We start from the raw sequence: 24,341 nt of genomic DNA on the forward strand, positions 1-24,341 counted from the left end.
AATCAAAGAAAGATAACTATATTTGATCAACCGGAAAATTCGATGGAAAAATTGTACATAAAACACCCAACCCGATCAATCCAATTTGCCCGACTTGTTCACGGATATAAACTTTCGTGATTTTCACAAGCTCGTGAAAACCGTGAAAAAATTTATATCACACCAAAATTTCTTGGTTTGCAGTACTCTCGAAATCAATTATATGTTTGTATCATATTCAATTTCCCCAAAGCCTTTCAAGGTTTCCTTTGAATCAGCATGAAATCAGTCCATGTTACTTTGATGCTTACATGAGATTGATGTAAAAAGGTAAATACAAACATTCCAATGATTTGTAAGAGTTGTGTCCCTAACCCTAGGTCTACCTCCTTAAGTGTGGCAAAATGCCTTTATTTTGGCTAACTGAGTTACAAAATGTAGATACATGTACATGTATGTACATTTGTATGCATTTCAGTTAACACATGTAAAAAGGCACACATCTTTGTTACAAGTGACATACTTCTCTGTCAACATTTATTTATTTCTCATCTCCCTATAATGGAAATGATTTGAAAGGAATCACAGTGTCTCCACCCAACACAGCGGATAACAGGAATTTGTATCACATGAGCAAATTTCAACAGAACACATTGCGGAAACAAAAGGTGACTGACACTTTTCTTGAGGAATGAATATTCTTGAAGAACTTTATTTTATTCACTTATGTCCTTGTATTATCATACATATATTTATATTAAGGGGAATTTCATAGGAGTAGAAATTAACCTAAAATTTCAACTAGCCAGCAGGGCCAGTAAACTAAAAAAAAATACTAGACCGGCAGAAATTTTACTGGCCTCAGACCAGCGTTATTTTCGACCCCTGACATATCAACAGAGACCAGCTGGTTTGCGCTTGATTTTATGTAGACTCGAGTCGTAGCTGTAGGTCTAATTTCTTCCATTGTTTCAGTTGCAAAAGCTCTGTTGGGCTTATATTAATTGTTATTTCCATTTACCGACTCTACATAAAATCTACTTGACTTGAATTTTTTTTTTACAGTTTAGATTTAGACCAAAAAAACTCACATTTTTGAGTCTTTGCCTTTCTTTTACAGGAGGAACATCATGACTAGGGAATGGAACGTAGAAAAATTCTTCTTCATATTTGGACAAGTCGGCCCATTCCAGAACGACCCTACTCTACGCAAAGTGTGTGAATTTTGCTCGGTTTATATAAAATATAGAAATCGAAGCCCTTATCTACAATAGTTGAATATCAAAAAGCCCTTTTAGATATTCAAATATTGTAGATATACCAAGAGTACGAACAACTACTTATGGAAAGTACTCTTTTAAATATGCTGTAGCTGTTTCACAGAATGACCTACCTAATGAATTTAGAAAAAACTTCAAATTGTAATCAATTTAAAAACATTATAAAATCTTTGGATTGTAAATACACAGCATGTGCTGACACCACCAAGGTCATTTCAAGTATTTATATATATACTTTTTTTATTTTGCTGTATTGGATGTTTCACCTCAGTTTTTGTTGCTTTTGGTACTAGTGTTATTTACTCGTATGCATTTATTTTTGCTTTGTTTGCCAGCTCTTATCATATATGTATCTCTTGTATTGACTATTATTTATATGCATACTTTGTTGTTACCTGTATATTATGTCGGTCAAAAGCTCAATAGAGCTTATGTTTTTTATAATATATTTCATGCCGACTCTAAATAAAACTTGTTTATTTATTTATCTATTTATATCATGAGGTACTTAAAGTTTTCCTGTAAATTTCGGGATTTATAATCAAATGGGAAAAATAACGGTTCGTATATATACTAGCCGAGCTGAACAAATCCCGAGTAGGCACAGGAAGTGTAATATATAGTACCTGGTAAGCATGAATGGTACCATAGTTAAATTGAAAAAAAAAAGGAATGGCTATTGCCTTAAATAGATAAACTAGAACATTGACCAGTATAACACCCAATTTTAAGATATTAAAAGAGAAAACGTATTTAAAATTGCGTGGTTGATAAATAGACGAGTTGCCATTATATGTCTTTAAGAAACGCATGCGGTAGAAAGCGGTATAAACTAGTGGTCTTCGGATCAATGGAGAAATACAAGACTATATACAGGCGCTTGCTCCCACTATCAAATATGCAGTCCGACCAGTATATACTAGTGTGTCTGCATACTAGTATTTGATATACTATGTAGCAGGAGAAAGCCAATGTGGGCTTTGCAAGTTATTGTAATTGTGGAACCAATGACTCCCGATGCGTTGTCAATTTTGTTGGATAAAAGTATATCAAATGACTTATTTTTAATCTATTAGGGTGAGCAAGGGCGTGCTCTTTGCACTGCAATTAATAGCCATATAGAATTAGAGCTGGGTTCGGATGCAGATTCGCTTTCGCCGAAAGTGCATACCAACAGACTTAGAAGTAAAACACTTAAACCCATTCGGCAAAGCCCATTTCTCAATTCAATTAAGGCAAAGTTGTAACTGCCTTTCAATATTATTCACACTTTGTCCAATGTAGCAGACAAGAAAGTCGTCAACATACAGGGAACAGCCAACATTGTCTTCCAAAACTAGGGCTAAACTATTGATTTTTATGTTAAAAAGAGTAACAGAGGGAATATATCCAGGAGGGACTCACATCTAACTGTCCCTTCTCTTCAGAAAAAAAGTTGAATTTACCCTAGCTTTAAAATGGCGATCGGATAAAACATAGATAAGAAAACATGCAGTCTTCTTTTTAATCCAGTATCAAATATATCTTTTAAAATGCCATATTTCCACGTTGTGTCATATGCTTTAAGTCGAAAAAGGCAGACACAACGTTTTCATTTTTAGGAAAAGCATTTCTGATGAGCGTTTAAATCGGACAAAATGATCAAGAGTACTTCTGCCTTGCCTATAACTACAATGAATGTTAGTGAGCATGTTGTGCTTCTCAAGGAACCCCACAAGGCGCGATCATTGACCATTCGTTTCATTGTTTTAAAGACGTAGCTAGACAGTGCGATCGGGCTATAATTTGAAGGATCTAAAATATTAGCTTTTACCTCGGCAGTTCCATTGAATATGATTGATTGTTGGGGTTTAACGTCCGAGCAGCAATATTTCAGCTATATTCAGACGATGAACATGAAATGATGATGAAATAAAAACGGGTTGGGACACAAAGGCAACTAGGATTTCTTACGTATTACAAAATTTCCTTATTCATTCTTTTTCATAGATGTTCATTATAAAACATAAATGCTAAAAACGGCATCATGATATATCCTTATAAAAATTGATAGCATATTCTCCTGACTGTCCGTCTCCTAGGTATACAATATATATGGAAAACCTATTTAAAAAAAATGCCTGTTGGTCATACGATTTTCCATCACTTCCAATAACGTATTGTGTAAGTTTATGAAACTGAATAAGCACTACATCCAACCTCTTGTGCAATTTACAAAAGTTTTTACAAAAAATAAAAACAAAAAAACAAAAACAAAAAAAGAAAAGAAAAGAAAAACAAAACGAACACTTCATGTTCATGACTTGTCATCTATGTCCTAATATCTTCCAAAGATGGGCTACCAGTTATTATGATACACACCTTATCTTCATGCCGCTTAAGTTTCTTTGATGGTGACCTAGCTTTACACTAAAAAAAACTTCATTGCATTTCCAATAGGATTTGTCGCTGCTGCATATAATTTAATAACAACAAAATATTGCATACTTTATGAATATCCATGCCCGCATTTCTCAATCAGATTTCATATTTCTCTTATGATTTTCGAGGTAAAAAGGTCGATGCAATCAAGCAGATCTTCTATCAATTTATGCCCCAACATGTATGATGTGGTGTGTCAATAACAAATATTGTGTCCACATTTGCCACAAGTTGTCAGTTCAACATTCTGAAGTCATATCAATTGCCGCTTAGCGAAGCTCTAGCGTGAGATGTTAAACATTTCCGTAATTTAAATGTATATGGTGTCAATTAATCGCTCTTAAACGGACCTTAACTACATAATATATGATTATATTTTTTCAATAGTACATGTGTATCTACACAATGGACACTTCTTATGTATTCGTGGTATATTTTGCCATCCACGAATATCGATTGAAAGTTAACGGTTCATTGTCTTGAAGCTCGAAAGTGTTATTATATCTTTGTTATTCAGTACGTTTAACAGTATGAGCTGACCTAATAATTCTGCATTTGATTATATTAGTTCTCCGTCTATTGTAAGTTTGGGCATCTACATAATAAACAACAAGAAGTAAATGACTTTTAAAACAATCTATTGTTTATAACTGATTTATAGTATTTTTGAAAATATCTTAAAAAACTAGTCATTGTGTACACACTGCTTTGACAAAATGTAATGTCCTGTGCAGTCCGGGTGTCAAAAGAATAGGCCCGCAGCAGTGCAAAGCTTGTCGTAAAAGGCGACTAAATAGTGCTTGCTCAGAACCCTAGCCGGGGGCAAGGCCGCTGTGCCCACAACGCAACCGGGTTGTGTGCCCCAGATGGTGGAATGGGGTACCCTGGCGTGTTACATACAGGGGTTGTTAAGCTAAAATACGGAAAACTTGATTGATTGATTGATTATTGGGGTTTAACGCTCGAGCTGCAATATTTCAGCTTTATTCAGGCGATGAGCATTAACTGGATCATAAAATAAACATGAAATGAAAAAAGGGATGGGGCACAATGATAATAGGGTCGACAAATTTTTATTGCCACTAGGAAAAGGGAGGGATGGGTAGGGTCGGGCAATTTAGCCTCCTGTGGCGGAGCGCAAAGGTTTCTACTCCTATCGAATACCACAGCAGTGTTTTTTAACGTGCGAGAAATATGGCATCTTTCCAAATAAACCCCAATAATCAATCAATCAATCGGAATTGTAATCAAGAAATGTATACAAAAAATTAAGAAAGATGTATTTGTGGTAGTAATGCTACCGGCAACCTGGAATGCTGAGCAGTGAACATAATAGAAGAGAACAATGAAGTTATATGGGAACCAAATTTTAGTTTCCGTGTCTATTATTCTGACTGAACAGTTGTATTGTGATCTTATTGTCTTTCAAGGCGTCAATAACTGCTTGTGTTCCATGTTTTTTTTAGTCTGGCATGCTCTTTTTTGTAAGATGTCGATCTGAAATTTAACATAACTGTTCCGTCTTCACAACTTGAGGTTCTCCTGGGCCACCATGAAAGATCTCATCTATCAATGTGCAACGATATTCCTTCCCCTGAGAGCATGAGGTCGCATAATTATTTCTGTGGTAGTTTGATTATGCTGGATTGTTGCTTGGTTACACTGTCTTTCTTGCTAGATTGTAATTCGTAACGTAGTGCTATGGTGTCATTTGCTTGATCTATATGTTTATTAGTGTTGGTTGCCGATATATTTCCTCATGTTGGAGTAGTGGATTAACATTAAAAAGTTATGTGCTTCAAGTAGATGTACAGTTCCACCATGGTAGTGACCGCCGTAGAATTTTCTGTTTGTTAGCAGTTTGGCTATTTACGGCAAATAACAGTGTTTGATTGTATATTTGGAGAACCTGTTTTTGGAACTCTGAATTGGTATTTACAGTATGCAATGTTTAGCAAAGAATTTATCATTTGTTTAAAACACCTTCAACATTGCCAGCATGCTATAGAATGTTGATAAAGTGAGGAGGTAATGTCTTGCGTCAGATTACTTAAATTGTGTTTTGTCAACAATGTCTGTTAGAGAAGTCTTAGAGATGTTTTTGATGGTTTTTGTGCTAATAAATTCTTCGATAATGTTCTGAATTATATTTAAGGTGATGAAGCGGCTCCATTCAAACAAAGCTCAAATCTGTCCAAGTGTTCTTCTTTTGTCAGTCCTTGGTTTGTCATTGGAGCTTCTATGCAGTTCAATCTTTTAATCTCTGGTCTTTGGTTCTTCTATTAGTTTATACTCCTTAAAGTTGTTGTAATGGTTTATGGTGCCTATTTTAAGTTCTCTTGTACATCTGTCTACTTTGATCATGATTGCTCTTTTATATAGGGTCACCGGTTCAATTGATTGTATAACATCTTGGTAAGTATCCATGTTCGCTTACGGCATTTCCACAAATGCAATGAAAATTACCTCCTCAATTTTGACATTTTTCGAAATTTGTCGACCCTACTATCTTTGTGTCCCATTCGATTTTTTCCATTTCATGTTTTCTATCATCCATTTCATGTTCATCGCCTGAATGTAGCTGAAATATTGCTGCTCGGGCGTTCAACCCCAACAATCAATCAATCATTAATACTGTCTGGTTGGTCCATCACCATTCAATACTCTTCAGACATCACTGGTTCCAGTAATATGTTTATGTCCTTAAATCTGTATGAAGAAAAACGTCGCTGCTTCCAATAAAATAATGTAAGTGCATTGAGAATAAATATGGAAATGACGTTTAGTTTGTGATGGTATAAGCGCTTTTTGATGTATTAGATGTACACTTATACACTCATAAAGAAATTACTTTAATTGTAATGCCCATTCATTCTCGCTTAATTGTTATTGAAATAAAATCATGAAAAATAGATGTATTGTCAAACAAGACAAATGTGAAATGCATTATGAGTGGTGACTGATTTGCAATAATGTTCTATTACATTAACTTGAAACTATATTATATTTTACAGTAGGAAAATCATTCTTCAAGCTGCAGTGAAAAACAACGAATTTCACAAATGAAGATAAATGAAAGACTCAGGAAAACACCGATAATTTCGTTTTGGTAACAGGAAATCAGAGAACAGAATTAAGAAATAATGTTGATTATTTAAAGAGACTGGCCATGTCGAGATTTGATAGTTTCCATGAAAAAGGCAATTCAGAATAAATTGTATGCGATTAAAATTCACATTTGATTTTTAAAGTTCTTTTTTTTAACAAAATGATCAATTATGGACAGATTAAAGACAGTGGACAGTGGACTGTGTACCATGCAAAATGTGATTCATGTTTGCAAAGTTTTATTTTTGATATTTTGTTTTAAACTTCTTTAGAATTATAAATTTATATCTAGGTCGATATTTTGTCTTGCAAGACAATAAATGTATTGACACCTATTCCATGTATTTAATACATTTTATTTGTGGATATCAAATGAAATTACAAAGGAAAATTATAGTTTAGTAGAAATAATTCAAAGTTAAAGCATATTTAAACAGAAAAAAAGTCACGATAATGACAGCTAATGCAGCATTAAGTAGATTATAATATTTGTACAAACATAAACTCTCATTTCAAAATATGAGCTCTACAAATTCCTGTCCTTGTTTTATTTCGGGAAAATTAAGGTCTATCTTTTAATTTCGAATTTCATCCCCTCCCCTCTAAAATCAAATGGTATTTCCCTTACACATTTGTTTTTAAACTGATAATAGTAGTGGTCCCTATCACATGACGAGAATAGTTATGGTTAATATGTCAGAGACAACATCTGCATCGGAATGAAAACGTCAGCCCTCACACCACAGGACAGGCTGTAGATGGCTCCAGAACACCATTATACACAGGTATAGCGAAGGAGTTGCCACTATATATTGAAGATCACTAAAGGTGAAAACGAAAAAAGACATACAAGGGCCAGACATTCCTGACTTTGAATAGGCGCAAAACATGCGGCGGGGTTTAAGTACTTTGGCGTGATCACATCCCCTTTAAAATCTACTGTGGAAACATATTACAAAACCATCTGATTACCTTGTTACAATGGAAATAAAAAAAAAACGAAATAAATAACACAAATGAAAAAACTAAGGACTACTATCACAAGTTCAATTTTGCCTTTTTTCCTTCTTCTGCTTGTTAAATGCAAAAGTCATAGAAGTAAGAATAAATCATTTTACAATAAATTAACCTGACGTTGTGTTATGTTGTATTTTGGTGGAAAACGACGATAACGATATTAAACCTATATAATGCGATATGTAGGGCGTTTTTGTTCTGTTTGGTAAAAAATGAGGGACAAAAGTCATACAATGGCAGTGGATGATTATATCAGTCAATACTTTGTCTAATAGTTTAAACACATATATTTAGTCTCTTACAATATTGTGTGAATTATAGTTCAACAGTTCTAAACAGTCGCAATTTGTTTTTTTGAGACCAAGGTAGTAACAATGATTGTTATCTCCTAAACTTAAGTAGATCCTGAGATATTAACTTCAGCTTCATTTCAAAATAAGAGCTCTACAAATTTCTTTTATCATATTTCTGAAGATGCTACCATTTGGTTGATAAAGAGGTTAAGATGAAATTTTGTGAAAATAATAGTCTTGCTTTTTAAAACAAATAATAAAATATAATGACGATAAGAGATTGTGCCATTTCACCCCTTACTGCAGCCACATGCCCTGCCTTTTATTTCATGAAAGTTGATGTCCTACCTTTTCATTTCAATTTTTACTCCCCCATAACATCAAATGGTACTTCCCTTACATACTGGGTTTAATTGATAATAGTAACGTTTCCTACTACTTTGATTAGATTGCGGATGGGAAAACCGGTAAGTTTATCCTTTCCTTATTGTATGTATAAGTTATGAAAGTAGGAATAAATCCTTTTTTTCAAACATTTAACCTGGCGTAGTTTTATGTTGCACTTTGATTAAACAAGCCTTAAAAGCTTTAAAGAAGGGGCGGATCCAGAGATTTTAATTTCGGTTGTATTTGATCAATTTACTCTAAATTGCCCGATAAAAAGGGGTTCCGACCACTGGAAATCTTTCCACCCTTCGAACCGCCATTGAGACGTTCGATCATGATGCACACACACACACACACACACACACATATATATAGGGGATGTTTATGATATTTTGGAAAGGGGGCCCATGTAATAAAAAGGGTCCCATGGTATTGTTCGTTCATTATGCCCAAATTGTGCACGAAATTAAGAGAAGTTTCCAATACAAGTCCCCAGGTACCCCAAACCCCTCATTTGAATCCGCGACTGTTAGTCAAGTGCTGGCAGAAAGAGTTTCACACATTCTATTATCTTATAATTCTTGTAAATTTATATAAATATTTTACATTTAAAATATCAAAAACAATTTAAATGTAGGAAATGCTAGAATCTTCCATTAAATATTATATAATGTAATGGAATTCTCTTTAATGTTTCTTTGAAAAGTAAACCTAATGATCAGTGTTAGAGATATAGAAACAGTTATGCATTGGAATGGCATGTCGGAATCGTGCGAAACGTGAAGATATGAATCTTGAAGGTAGCTGTACACAAACTCATGTATATTTGCAACAAGTGTTCAAACTATTCTTGAATCTGTCGTCAGGAAGTTGCATTAGGTACAGTTCCACATTAGAAATGCACATACGTATGTATTATTAGGTTAAATAAATAAATGCAGGCATATTTGACAGAACGTCATGTGTATAACTGGTTAAATATTCATTCTGATCTTGCCTTAATCAAAAGCTTCATGTAAAACAACGCACTGAAAGACCATTCGAAATTGCGAAGCAATATTTTTAGATCATTTTATATTCATATCACAAATGTGTATTCAAGGGTAATGTAAAATCCACAATTGTTTGTTTGTTTGTTTGTTGGGGTTTAACGTCCGAGCAGCAATATTTCAGCTATATTCAGACAATGAACATGAAATGGATGATAAAATGAACATGAAATGAAAAAAAAGGATGAGTCACAAGGATAATAGGGTCGACAAATTTTGACTGCCACTGGAAAAAGGGGGATGGGTAAGGTAGGGTAATTTAGCCTCCTGTGGCGGAGCCCTATGGTTCCTACTCCTATCGAATACCACAGCAGGGTTCTTTAACGTGCGAGGAACGTGGCATCTTTCCCAACACGATGCACCACTATGGTTTGCGGTCAGGTTTTCCGTATTATAGCCTGACAACCCCAGCATGTAACACGCCAGGGGTACCCCATTCCACCACCTGGGGCACACATCCCAGTTGCTCTGTGGGCAGAGCGCCTAGCTCCCGGCTAGGTTTCTGAGCACTATTTAGTCGCCTTATACGACAAGCTTAGCGCTGCTGCAGGCCTATTCTTTTAACACCCGGACCTGCACGGACCAAAATCCACAATTAAGTATTCCATTACTGATGTATCTGAGATAACAAAACACGTACATGTAATGAGACATATTAAGTAGCAGTCCTCATACAAAATGTGATTTATGGTTAGAAAACCTACGTATTCTTTTTTTTGAAATTTGTTAAAAATGTTATAGTTAACAGAAATTATAATTTGGTTTTTTTTATATCCTTGTCCTTGATAGATAAAATTTATAAAGAATTCTCTGTAGAATTCGAAATATTAAAAGAGAGATAACTTTGTACAAAAATACAATAGAAACTTTTGGATTTTCACTTTGGATTATCTCCTTAGAGCAGACAGATTGGAAAGAATAATTACACATTTCATCATATAGACATAAAAAGTTAATTAATAATGAAAATGAAAATGTGTAGCCTTTTATTGGGTGTATAACACATATTAAAGAATTTGCATGATTCTTACAAAGATTGGGACGTAACAACTACCCATAGGGAAACTATAAATGATTACTTAATATCAGATAAACATTCACTTGTATTTTCAATTGGAAATATCACTGCAGTAAATGATACAAAAAATTAAAATTTCAAGGTCATCATTCTGACCTGATTAACAAATAAAGTGTCTGTTTCCAATTAAACGGCGACGTCCGTCAGTAAGATATTCTTCTTTCACCAGATTTGACCTTTTTACAGGTTTCTGCAAGAAGTAGGTAGGAAATGCTGATCATTTCTGTTTCTACGTTAATATCCTTCTTGGAACTCTCGACAAATTTTTTGCCACATTTTTCCTCTCGTTCATACCGTTTTAATTAAGCAGGGTACACATGCGCGTAAATATTGTTCCTGTTAAATTCATGTGAAGCTTTCTTCACATGAACTTAACAAGATTTTCATGCAAATCCACTCCACATAGATTTCATGTGCAAATATTATGTCAATTTCACATGAAGGCTCGATTTGCCTTAATTGCTGAATATCAGCAAAAAATACCGAAACGTGAATAATGGTTCAACTTAAATTCGTCAAAATAAAAATACATGACAAGAACATGAAATAAAGACGGTGAACATACATAATGTAGCGGCGAACTGAAAAAAATAAAGGAAGAATGGGAAAACAAGCTGTAACACAAAAATTAATGCACTAGAAATAGGACTGTAACAGAAATGTGAGTGACATCCGGTACTCCAGCGACACCCGTCGTTTTGCAAGTGATTAACCGGAAGTAGTCTTGCAACAGTAAAGAGACTCCGCGACAGAAGTCACAATGAGGTCCCAGCATTTCATATTTTCAGAAAATCCGCACATTATTTTGTAAAAGTAAATAATGCGGAACTGATGGGATATTTTCCGGAACAGACAAATTAAACTAAGATAATCAATGATCACCAGGAAACATTGGAAAATACCAACTATACATGTTAAAAACCCGAACTATTTTGACAGAGTTATATATCACAACAGGAAGTTATGGAGAAAATGACACTAAATCAAGAATTTTCTTAACGATTTCAAAAGAAATGAAAAAAAATATTATGGTGTAATTTAAAGTTATCACATTATAGTAGTGTAATTAAACAGCTGTAAGAAAACACCATAGTGAATCATACGACCTACTTCTCTTGACTTCCTACATACTTATGTAAAAGGAGCTACACCTCTGCATCTAGTACTTAGTAAGTGTTGAATTCGGTAGGTTGTAACACCACATCCATTAAGCTTTCACAGCTGTCACAAATTGTATTTGCCAAATTCAAGAAAAAATAATGTAAATTTTACTTGGAAGTCATGTAAAATAATTGCCTGTATTCTATTTTCCAATTGTCATACGCCGATTCTTTAGAGGAAAAAAAGCTAATGGTCGATATTGTCTAAAGTTATTTTAGTTCAATCATGTTTACAACTGACACGGAATCAAGGCATCATTTTTAAAATCAAAGATTTTAATATTATTTTTTCCATTTCAGACTAACAGAGAAATCTGCAATACTGGAATGTAGATCTAGGTTATCGATATTCAGAACAGATCTAGTTTACACTAAAGTGCTGTAATTAAACAACCAAAATGTCACTAACAGAGGAAGAGAGAGATTTTCTTAAATTGGTGAATTTGATAATGAAAGTGACACCAAGTGCTGTAAGATACTTGTTTGATCAAATTTTCCCGACGCAACACCTAGCATCTGTCATTCAGAATAATTTAGTAAAGCTGAATAAATTGAAAAATGCAAGGATCATCAATGCAGCTCAATGGGACTTGCTGTTTCCTCCATCAGGTAATACATATTATATTCAACTCGTTGAGTAGGATGGAATATTGGAATAACCTTATCCGTATGATATCAGTAGATGGATACATTTCCATTTTGGTGTTTTGCTTTATATAGATGGGGTAAACGTCGAATCCATTTTAATTGCTGTGAATATTAATTTCCTCTCTATGCCTGGCACGAAGATGCGCACAACTTCACTAAATCTTTAAGTGACACTATGATCAACGTGTATTTATCGGGCAAACTTAAAATTCATAACGAAATGTGCGTTTTATACTCCCACTCAACCAGTGGGTGGTATATTTAGAATCAACTGTTCTTCCGTTTGTAAATTTGTTTTTCGCAGTTATCTCGGCTCCCAATAAAAGGATTGATTTTTGTGTGTGTGGTTTTACATCTATGGGGCAAATGTTGTAAGCAGTTTAGGTTGCTTTCCGATATCAGTGTCCTATTTTGTGTGACGTTGCCATTTTTAATTTAATTTGTGGCTTCGTATAGATAAGAAATGTTGTAATTAACCTTGGTTGTTCTCTGTTGTGGGGGTATACCTAGCACGACAACGCATACAACTTTATGTATATCTTGCAAAGCATATTTGATATCATATATTTAATTTTCTACTTTGATTAGCAGTATTCAAAATTGGCAAAATAGCATAAATGTCAAGATTCTAAAAACGCCTTTTCATAGGCTAATTTGTGTTATTTTTGTAAATATGAAGCCCCGTGCAGGTCCGGGTGTTAAAAGAATAGGCCTGCAGCAGCGCTAAGCTTGTCGTGAAAGGCGACTAAATAGTGCTCAGAAACCTAGCCAGGGGCTAGGGCGCTCTGCCCACAGAGCAACTGGGATGTGTGCCCCTGGTGGTGGAATTGGATACCCCTGTCGTGTTACATGCTGGGGTTGTCAGGCTATAATACGGAAAACCTGACCGCAAACCATAGTGGTGTATCGTGTTGGGAAAGATGCCAAGTTCCTCGCACGTTAAAGAACCCTACTGTGGTATTCTTCCGGAGTAGGAACCATAGGGCTCCGCCACAGGAGGCTAAATTGCCCGACCCTACCCACTTCTCCCTATTTCCAGTGGCAATCAAAATTTGTCGACCCCATTGTCCTTGTGTCCCATCCCTTTTCCATTTCATCATCATTTCGTGTTCATTTTATCATCAATTTCATGTTCATCGTCTGAATATAGCTGAAATATTGATGCTCGGACGTTAAACCCCAACAAACAAACAAAAACTGTAAATATGAAAACAAAACAGTACGTTGACGATTTATGGCAATATTTTACATCACACTTTTGCAGTAACCAAAAAGTCTAAGTTTCATTAGAAAATGTTAACAGTGTTATCCATAATTAGGGAGCAAGTGAGAGATCTCATTTTAATATGATTGAGTGCTTTGAAACAATAATCATGTATGGTTTTGTCTTGCAGGAAACACTACTTCATCGGCACAATTTGATGTCACCCTTCTTATATGCCTATTACGGAATATTGCACCACTTGGATCACGAACACCGTACGTTCAAAAACCAACTACTGGCTTCGATCAGTTACCTACAAATACTGATTCGTCGACAGGGGCTGACCTTGCAAGGGTCAAATACTATAGAAACTTTATTGCTCACCACACAGAGGCGACGATACCAAAACCTGACTTCAATGTGGCTTGGGCAGACTTATGTGGGGTAATTAAATTTAATACTTCTTCCACATGCAAAACATAAGTTGCATCATATATGTATTGTAAAGCTCTGTTTTGTTGTTCAATTTGTCCATTTATTGATTTTGGATTTGTTTTGTCCATTGATTAGCCCTCGTAAGAAATTTTAATATTTTTATTGGTTCATTATAAATACGTTTTAACGGAACATTCAAATTGCCCGACCTTACCCATCCCCCCTTTTTCTAGTGGCAATCAAAATTTGTCGGCCCTATTATCCTTGTGACCCATCCTTTTTTTTTTATCATTTCATGTTCCTTTTATCATCCATTTCATGTTCATTGTCTGAATATAGCTGAAATATTGCTGCTCGGACGTTAAACACCAACAAACAAACAAACAAACAAACATCAAAATCAATAAGAAATCTTTATGTGTAAGACAACATATTGCAAAATGAGACAGGTAAAACATAAATTCGTACCACCTTTCATGTTGTAAGCACTGTTATATTATTCAAATTACTTTATATTTTATATCTTCCTGATATATGGTTTGAATTGCCCTAATTATACACGTTCCGAAATGTAATGGTCCAAAATGTCTCTGGGCTGAATTATCCACCATTTGTTTAGCTGCTTACGTCATTTTCGTAAATATTTTGATGCCATACAGTTGACTGTTTTTGGCAATCACATATCTTGGAAAACGGTATGATTCGATTAGTTTTTAATCATCGAAGCTAGCAATACGATAAATGTTTGGTATTCAATAGCATTTACAATAATCCCTCATAGCAGACCGGATATTGATACATTTTTTATGCGCGTTTACCATTTACCAGTGGCATTAGGCAAATAATGGTTCTTTCATAACATTTTTTGTTTGTTTATTTGTTTTATGATTTTCCCCCTTTTAGTTCACATCCCATTTTAGCCAAAGTATTATTTGTTCTTTGTTGTGTATGTCTGTTTTCCATGTCTGGTCTTTGTTCCTGGATTACATTCTTTTGATTACCGCTATTACCTTGGTTCCCTTGATTACTCTTTGATTAATTGATTATGGTTAACGTCCTAACACAGGTATATTATGCATTGCATACGTTTGACCAATCGAACTGCCCCTGTTTTGTCATATTCTGAATCGCTGAGCCGCATCTCACAGAAGCAACAGTCTACTAGTAGACAAGTTTTTCCAACTTTGTGAGATTATTATGATTTGAGCCAATATGTCGTCAATCTATCTTCTACATAGTGTAAACATGTGTTTGACGAAGAAGCGATGACTCCAATTTTAAAATTTGTGGTGGGAGTCGGTCGGGGATTGAACTCTAGACCTTATCCTCTACGAAAGTTTGATACCCTAAGCCTAACGAGTTCTTTGCTTCTATGTTCAAGTAAATGAAAGTTATGAGTTTACTTAATCATCCTGCACAATAAGATGTAAATACAAGTACTTGTTACTTTTCTCATGTATAAAATTGTACCTGTCCTTCTTAATTTCTCGAAAATTTTACTTTTCGTAAAAAAAGCTCGCATAGTTTTCTTATTCGACAAAAGTATAAAAACTGAACCAGTAAGGGGTATGATTTTTATAGGAGGAAAGTTTGACAGTTAATTAATTGATAAAGTCATTATATCCCCTAATTCTTCCTTCTAACTGCATGATTTGACATGAAAAATTTTAATTACTTTATTAGATTTTATTTCACAACTTTCACATTTATTTGTAGGCAATATCAAGACTAGGTGCAGGCAGATACCACCAAGACTGTTGTGATCTAAGAGTAGCTTCCCTTGACGCATTTGATAAGGAGACGTTTAGAGAGGTACTGAAAACACTTCTAGGTGAGAATACTTCTTTAATTTTGCCAGTTGTTTTTATGCTAATGAGGCTGACGTAAATAACAAATTATTCAAGAAAGGTGAAAACATGTTGACATAATCCTTTACGTTCAGCTTCCGCCATTAAGATGAGGTTGCATCTCGAAATCGGCAAATGAGGAAAGCTGGAAAGCTTCGGTCCCGAATTCAACTACTTTAAAATAATAATGTTGAACTACCTTTTATTCTGTGGTAAAACTATATCTGTGGTGAAATCTGCTACACCATGTCAGAGGTTTTGTCCCTTTTCAACGTCTTATTGTTATTTTCAGTGCTATTACTTTCAAAATTCTTCTCCTCTATTAGTAAACTAATTAGAACCAAACCTGGTTTCTTGAAAATCTTCACATTAGTTCTAGACAGAATACCACAAGAAACATTCAAACCAAGTGTAATTTTAATTGATCCGGTAGTGTCAGAGGAGAATATTCTGAAACATTGTTAATGGCGACGACGACGGACGCAATAGCTGAAAAATGCGAAATATAGTGTGTTTTATTTACATAAATAACTCTTTTTATTAAAGTTTCAAGATAATTCAAAACTTCAAGTTATGATACCTTGTCATGACTTCAAGGTTTTGGTCGAAAATAACGCTGATAAATTCTATTTATCTTCCAGATGAAGAAGGAAATAGTTTTCCAGGACATATGAAAGGTAAAAATTTTCAAACTAGTCTTACACATTGACAAACGTATATGCATCTGTTTTTCTGCATTTTCCAGCTTATTTTGGAAAATGATTATTTCATTGACGCATGAATAAATTTGTTCTTGGATATTGAATTTCCAACATCAATTGTGAAACCAAAACAATGTAGGGTTTCCATTTAAGATTTTTAGGTTCTGTAAAATAAGTATAAACAGTACGAAAATTCTCCCTATAGAAAAGTTTTATTTTCATGCAAATATTGAACTCCTACAGTACTCAAAGGCAAACAAAAATATCGCTAGAGTCGCACGATTAAGCAGTTTGAACTGTTGAAAATGTTCTTTACGGAGAAAGACTTAGGGTAAGGGACAAAACTCATGAAATCAGTGATATGTTTGTATCATATTCAATTTCACCATTTGAAACAGAATGAAAATAGTCCAAGTTACTTTGATGCTTACATGAGATTGATATTTGGTTTTGGTTTGTTGGTTTGTTGGGGTTTAACGTCCGAGCATCAATATTTCAGCTATATTCAGACGATGAACATGAAATTGATGATAAAAAGAACATGAAATGATGATGAAATGGAAAAGGGATGGGACACAAGGACAATGGGGTCGACAAATTTTGATTGCCACTGGAAATAGGGAGAGGTGGGTAGGGTCGGGCAATTTAGCCTCCTGTGGCAGAGCCCTATTGAGATTGATGTTAAATGCAGAATACCAGCCTTCAAATGATTTGGGAGAGTTGTGTCCCTTAATCTAGATCTACCCCTTAAAGAACATGTTTTACAATTCAAACTGTTTAACTTGAAAAATCGTGCGATTCTAGCGAGATTTTGTTAGCGTTTGAAGACTGTAGAGGTTCAATATTTGATAGGAAATAAAACTTTTTTTTTTTCGTACTTTTTTAGCCCCGTGCAGGTCCGGGTGTTAAAAGAATAGGCCTGCAGCAACGCTAAGCTTGTCGTAAAAGGCGACTAAATAGTGCTCAGAACCCTAGCCGGGGCCTAGGGCGCTCCGCCCACAGAGCAACTGGGATGTGTGCCCCTGGTGGTGGAATGGGGTACCCCTGGCGTGTTACATGCTGGGGTTGTCAGGCTATAATACGGAAAACCTGACCGCAAACCATAGTGGTGCACCGTGTTGGGAAACATGCCACGTTCCTCGCACTTTAAAGAACCCTACTGTGGTATTCTCCCGGAGTAGGAACCATAGGGCTCCGCCACAGGAGGCTAAATGGCCCGACCTTACCCATCCCTTTCTATTTCTAGTGAGAATCAAAATTTGTGGACCCTACTGTCCTTGTGTCCCATCCCTTTTGTCATTTTATCACCATTTCATATTCATTTTATCATCCATTTCATGCTCATCGTCTGAATATAGCTGAAATATTGCTGCTCGGACGTTAAATCCCAACAATCAATCAATCAATCAATCATTTTTGTCAGTGAGGCAGTCGTTAGGAAAACGAAATATCTGGCTCTGCCAATTACCTCAACGTATTATTTTTTACAATAAAGTACAAATGTTTCAACTGTTACAACCGTTATATTTTGTATACATGTATATAATTATAATAAAAAGTAACATTTGAAATTAGATGTTTGTTTGTTTGTTGGGGTTTAACGTCCGAGGAGCAATATTTCAGCTATAGAAAACGAAAATTGAACCGCATTTCCAAAGAGAGAAACCAACGAAATAGTTTTTCTTATGTAGTACGCAAAGATCGTAAAAGAATAAAGGCGTTCTTTAAAAGTTCTATTGACTTTGTTGCTTGTATATTTAGTAAACGATTACAATCGATGAATACAATGGAAAGTGACCCATTCACTCGCTATTTAGAGACGACGTACTTTGTTTAGGAAACGAACGTGTCACGCCATGTTATACAACTCTTTGAATAATGTATTTTCTTTTCTTAAGCACTGATATAAACAATCAAAACATTATATTAGATACATAATATTTGAGGATACTGCCAAACTACGATACAACAGTATTTATCAGAGAAGGAAGTCGGTTTATTTGTGACCTCGTGCGGGTCCGGGGGTCAAAAGAATAGGCCTGCAGCAGCACTAAGCTTGTCGTAAGAGGCGATCAAATAATCTCCAGAACACTGGCCGGGGGGGGGTTGCTAAGGTTTGTTTGTTTGTTTGTTTGTTGGGGTTGAACGTCCGAGCAGCAATATTTCAGCTATATTCAGAAAATGAACATGAAATGGATGATAAAATGAACATGAAATGAAAAAAAGGATGGGTCACAAGGATAATAGGGTCGACAAATTTTGATTGCCACTGGAAAAAGGGGGGATGGGTAAGGTCGGGCAATTTAGCCTCCTGTGGCGGAGCGCAAAGGTTCCTACTCCTATCGAATACCACAGCAGGGTTCTTTAACGTGCGAGGAACGTGGCATCTTTCCCAACACGGTGCACCACTATGGTTAGCGGTCAGGTTTTCCGTATTATAGCCTGACAACCCCAGCATGCAACACGCCAGGGGTACCTATTCCGCCATCTGGGGCACACATCTCAGTTGCTCTGTGGGCAGAGCGCCTAGCCCCCGGCTAGGTTTCTGAACACTATTTAGTCGCCTTATACGACAAGCTTAGCGTTGCTGCAGGCCTATTCTTTTAACACCCGGACCTGCACGGGGTTGCTAAGGCGCTCTGCCCACAGGGCAACTGGGTTGTGTGCCCCAGGTGGTAGAATGGGATACCCCTTGCATGTTACATGCTGGAGTTGTCAGGCCATAATAGAAAAAAACCTGATCGCAAACCAGTTGTGCAACGTGTTAGGAAATATGCACTTTAAAGAACCATTATGTGGTATTCTACCGGAGCAAGAACCATAGGGCTCCGCCACAGAAGGCTAAATTGCCCGACCCTACCAACTTTTCCCTATTTCCAGTGGCAATCAAAATTTGTCGACCCCATTACTCTTGTGTCCCATCCCTTTTTGAGCTCACCTGGTCGAAAGCCATGTGAGATTTTGCCATCACATGGCGTCCGTCGTTGTCGTGAACATTTTTTCAAAACTTTTCTCCTCTGTCAATAGTACATCAATTAGAACCAAACTTGGTAAGAATGTTGCTTTGGATATCCTGCATAGAACACTTGTGTGGATATTGGATCCGTTGAAAAACATTGCCACAGTTACTAAAAATTGAACATAGGGGTCAGACACTAGTTTTTTGTAAATATCTCCAAAACCATTAGGTTTGGGCAAATTCTTTCAATTACTCAAATGAGCCTTATTATAAGGCCGTCAAAAGTCGTCAGAGATCAAATGTATCAGACGACTCCTTGTTAGAGTTATTGCCCTTGAAAGATGGAAAATGACTTTTATTACAGTTTTCAGCCAATATCTTGAAAACTATGATAGATAGAAAGAAACTCTCAATGCTGAAATGATCCTTATGATAAGTCCTATTCACAATTGGGTCAAAATTGTTGGACCACTCCTTGTTAAATTTATTGCCCTTGAAAGACAAACTTTAACCAGGTCAGCGATTCAGGCTCCTGGAAGCCTCTTGTTCATTCCATCATCATTTCATGTTCATTTTATCGTTAATCACCTGGATATAACTGCTCGGGCGTTAAACCCAACAATCAGTTTATTTGTGATTTTATTTTAATCGTAGGAAAATACTCAATGTATATCCACGAATGGGAAAAAGATGAAGAATCATTTACTATCACCAGAGCAACAAAGCGTGTTACAAGTTTAATCGAGAAAAACAATGTGGTAGTTGTCACTGGAAGTTCAGGTTCTGGAAAATCATCCATCATTCATCATGTTGCACTGCAGCTACACAAGAAAAAGGGATATGATGTCATTCCATTCATAACCTGTCCTGCAGACATTATCCAATATAGAAATATGAAGAAAAATCAGGTTTTTGTTGTGGATGATATTTGTGGGAAAAGCTTCATCAACGAACAAGGCTTACAGTATTGGAGAGAGCAAGCTGGTGATATTGATAGATTATTTTCGTCGTCTAAGTTTGTAAATAACGACTTGAACAACCCATTTAATGATGGGAAACATGGGCAAATGAAAGTTCTTGTAACTTGCCGTTTACACATTTTCAAGGACGAAAAGTTCAAGTCCTTGAAAATGTTCACAAATCATTCAATTGACTTACAATCCAATGAGTATAGTTTACTAATGAATGAAAGAAAAACAATGATAAAAAAATATATAAGAATATCTGATTTTGAATTCGAGAAATTGAAGGAAATTGTAGATAAATATCCTTATTTTCCTCTTTTATGCAAAATGTCACAAGGAAAAACAGTGAATGAATTAACTGAACTTTTTTCGTCGCCAGTTGAAAGTATAAAAAATGACATTAAAGTTATGATAGAATCTAAAAATTTTGAGTACTGTGCTTTAGTATTATGCGTATGTTTTACAACTGGATTCAATGAAGAAAATTTCAATCCTAGAACGACCCTACAAAATGTTAAAAATAAAATAACAGAAATAGTCTCTAATTTCAAAATCAATCTTGAAATAGAAATGGAAAGGCAACAACTGTCCGATACTTTCAAACGTATGACAGGAACATTTGTCAAGAAAACTGGCTCTGTTTATAGTATAGCACATGATAAACTTTACGATATGATCGCCGTTACCTGTGGTATTCAACTTCAAGAACTGTTCATTGAATATGCCCCGACTTCTTTCATTGCAGAACGGTTTAGATTTAAAAGTATTTTTCCCAATGAAGAAGGTTTATACATATATTTATCAAAGGATATGGAGACTCTGTACTTTAAAAGAATATTTCGAGACCTTCAAGATCACAACGGGAAGTCTTTTTTTCATAACAGACAGTTAAACAATGAGATTTATAAGGACAAACTTATGCAATATCTTAAGAGGAACAGAGAGTTTTGTAAACATATCTTCAATAAGCTAGACAGAAAAGGTATGAAAACATCACAAGAAAAAGACCAGATAAGCACTGGGCCCTTGACAGAGGCCTCAAAGATAGGCTTTTACGATTTGGTTAGTTATCTTATTTCCATTAAATGCAATATCAACAAGAGAGAAAGCTGTAAAAGATTTTGTTTGCCTATTGTGAGTAGGCAAATAAAAATTCAAGATAATGAACCGCCATTATATGCTGCATGTGAACATGGTCATATAAATGTAACAAAATTATTAATTGAAAAAAATGCTGATTTATCTCAGTGTGGTAGAATTGGACCCCCACTATTTGTCGCATGTGAAAACAATCACACGGATATAGTTAAAATTTTATTAGATTGCAATGCTGATGTTTCACAGTGTGGAAAGCATGGAGATCCTCCATTGTATACTGCTTGCGAGCGTGGTTACATTGAAATAGCAAAATTGTTACTGGCGAATAATGCTGATATGTCTCAATGTGGACGATTTGGGCCTCCACTATATGTTGCATGTGAAAATTGTCATACTAATGTAGTAGCCTTGTTACTTGATAGTAATGCTGATGTATCACAGCGTGGTAGGTCGGGCGATCCTCCTCTATATGTTGCTTGTGGTCATGGCTCTATTGAAAGCGTCAAACTGTTACTCAATAGTAATGCTAATGTGGCACAGTGTGGGAGGTACGGAGATCCGCCGTTATATGTAGCATGTAGTAAAGGCTTTTTTGAAATAGTTGAATTGTTGTTACAGAGAAATGCAAATGTACAACAGTGCGGTGAATCAGGACCGCCACTGTATGTAGCTTGTAAACATGGTCATACTGATATAGTTAAATTGTTACTTCATAGAAATGCCGATGTATCTCAGAGTGGCGTGCAAGGGACACCACTGTATGTTGCATGTGAAGGCAATCATATCAATATAGTTGAACTACTTCTGGAACGAAATGCTGATGTGTCAGATAGTGGAAGGTATGGTCCTCCATTATATGTTGCTTGTATGCGTGGTTGTATTGGTATAGTGAAATTGTTACTAAATAGGGATGCTGATGTATCACAGTGTGGAATTTGGGGACCTCCTTTGCATGTTGCTTGTGAACGAGGACTTACGGATATCGTAGATTTGTTGTTAGAGAACAATGCTGATGTATCTCAGAGTGTTGGGTTCGGACGATCTCCATTATATATTGCTTGTTTACTTGGTCATACTGAAATAGTTAAACTGCTACTTCAAAGGAATGCGAATTTATCACAATGTGGTATATGGGGACCTCCTTTAAATATAGCTTGTGAGGGTGGTCGTTTTGATATAGTGAAACTGTTATTAGAGAAAAAAGCCGACTTGTCACAAAGTGGTGTATCAGGGCCGCCCCTTTATGTTGCATGTAAACTAGGTTATAGTGATATTGTGAAGTTATTACTGAAAAATAATGCTAATGTATTACAGTGTGGTAAATTAGGACCTCCTCTTTATATTGCATGTTTAAATGGTTTCACTGGTATTGTTAAACTGCTATTACAGAGAAATGCCGATATATCACAATGTGGTTTAAACGGGTCGTCACTGTATAATGCATGCAGGGGTGGTCATGTTTATATCGTGAAAATGCTTCTAGAAAGAAACGCTGATGTGAATCAATGTGGCAGGTCAGGAGATACACCTCTCTTTGTTGCATGTGTATATAGTCATATTGAAATAGTGAAACTGTTACTAGATCGAAATGCCGATTTGTCACGGTGTGATAGAAATGGCGACACTCCATTGCATGTTGCAAGCTTCTGTGGTCATACTGACATAGTAAAATTATTATTGGAGCGAAAAGCTAATGTGTTTCTAAGAAACAAGTGGGGAGAAACACCTATAGATGTAGGCAATGAATGTATCAAAAATATGATAAACAGTTTCACGCATGAATAAAGAACAATATGCCACTTGTATCGAGTGTCATCTACTTTCTCAAACTTTCATGCCTTAATGATAATCAACACCACACGAATGCAACAGGTATCTACGAAAAGCCTGTAGTTTCATGACGTCTTTCTTTCAAAACTTGAACTTGGATTTGAGAAATGTCAAGTTGAACTGAGAAATGTTTTGTATCAATCAGGAAATGCGAAAGAAGTTGTGGCACTACTGGCCGTTCGTAGATATCGCAAATTCGGAATTCAATTTGGTTGTTGTCTATATCTTTTTGTTCATTTGATTGGAGGTTGTTGTTAGAAATATGATTGTGTGTAAAAATTACTTTATTTTGTATGTCGAAGACATGTAACAATAAAAGTATCAATCAGAACATTTTGTTTTGCTTTACAGAGTGTTAAAACATTTTTTATTCATATGTAATGAACCTTATTTATGTAAAGTATTGGGTGATTGACTTTGTATCACGTTGTTTCTAAAATATAATTAACTGTACATATATACTGTTGCAATATTCATTTTGAATTTTGAGTTGTGAATGAATGGTTTGTTTAATATGAGTAGGATAATTAAATTGAAAACACACATGGTTTTGTATTTCATTCATTCTAAAACAGGTCTGTTTGTGACATTCGAGAAGGACCTTACCTAGGACCTCACTTAACAATCAATCAATTCGGCCTCTCTTGCTAATAACTTCGATCGTTCTCTTAAAAGTTAAACTGGCTGTATAGGTTACAGACCACCATTTCAACCAATGAGCATTTGGAACGTACGCAAAAATAGTCCTACGCAGAAATTACCCCTGTTCCTCATAGTGCTGTGAAAAAAGTTCTCATCTTATTTAAAAAATTTAAACAGTTTCTGAAAGGAAAAACATTTCTGTACATTTTATAGGTGCATTTTGCTTCTTGTGATGTGAAG

At 35.5% G+C, this 24,341-nt stretch overlaps 2 protein-coding genes across 7 annotated transcripts in view; one reads left to right on the forward strand and one right to left on the reverse strand.

The window, feature by feature from the left end:
- Nucleotides 1–11,336, reverse strand: part of LOC148598323 (solute carrier family 12 member 8-like) — a 60,708-nt gene extending 49,372 nt beyond the window's left edge. Inside the window, exon 1 of one of the 4 annotated variants that reach the window (XM_088560392.1) lies at nucleotides 11,250–11,336. The gene's annotated coding sequence lies outside the window, so the exon portion shown is untranslated. Of the gene's footprint in view, nucleotides 1–1,070; nucleotides 1,419–10,788; nucleotides 11,154–11,177 lie in introns of those variants that run through there. The other 3 variants (XM_088560391.1, XM_088560393.1, XM_088560387.1) reach the window with 3 other exon arrangements.
- Nucleotides 8,513–24,000, forward strand: LOC148598324 (uncharacterized). 3 transcript variants are annotated; one of them, XM_088560384.1, is made up of 6 exons: nucleotides 8,513–8,565; nucleotides 12,073–12,381; nucleotides 13,815–14,068; nucleotides 15,776–15,890; nucleotides 16,548–16,583; nucleotides 20,221–24,000. In XM_088560384.1, the coding sequence occupies exons 2-6, from the start codon at nucleotides 12,171–12,173 to the stop codon at nucleotides 23,412–23,414; spliced, it is 3,810 nt and encodes a 1,269-aa protein (XP_088416510.1). In that variant the 5' UTR covers nucleotides 8,513–8,565; nucleotides 12,073–12,170; the 3' UTR covers nucleotides 23,415–24,000. The 3 variants fall into 3 exon arrangements, with proteins under 3 accessions (XP_088416510.1, XP_088416509.1, XP_088416511.1); XM_088560383.1 differs by lacking the exon at nucleotides 8,513–8,565 and adding an exon at nucleotides 11,349–11,781; XM_088560385.1 differs by lacking the exon at nucleotides 8,513–8,565 and adding an exon at nucleotides 11,824–11,873.
- The last annotated feature ends 341 nt before the right edge of the window (nucleotides 24,001–24,341 follow it).

This window comes from Perna viridis, chromosome 14 (assembly GCF_037379345.1).
Source record: "Perna viridis isolate PV_CMFRI_1.1 ecotype Kerala chromosome 14, ASM3737934v1, whole genome shotgun sequence".
In the NCBI taxonomy this organism is placed as follows: Eukaryota; Metazoa; Mollusca; class Bivalvia; order Mytilida; family Mytilidae; genus Perna; species Perna viridis.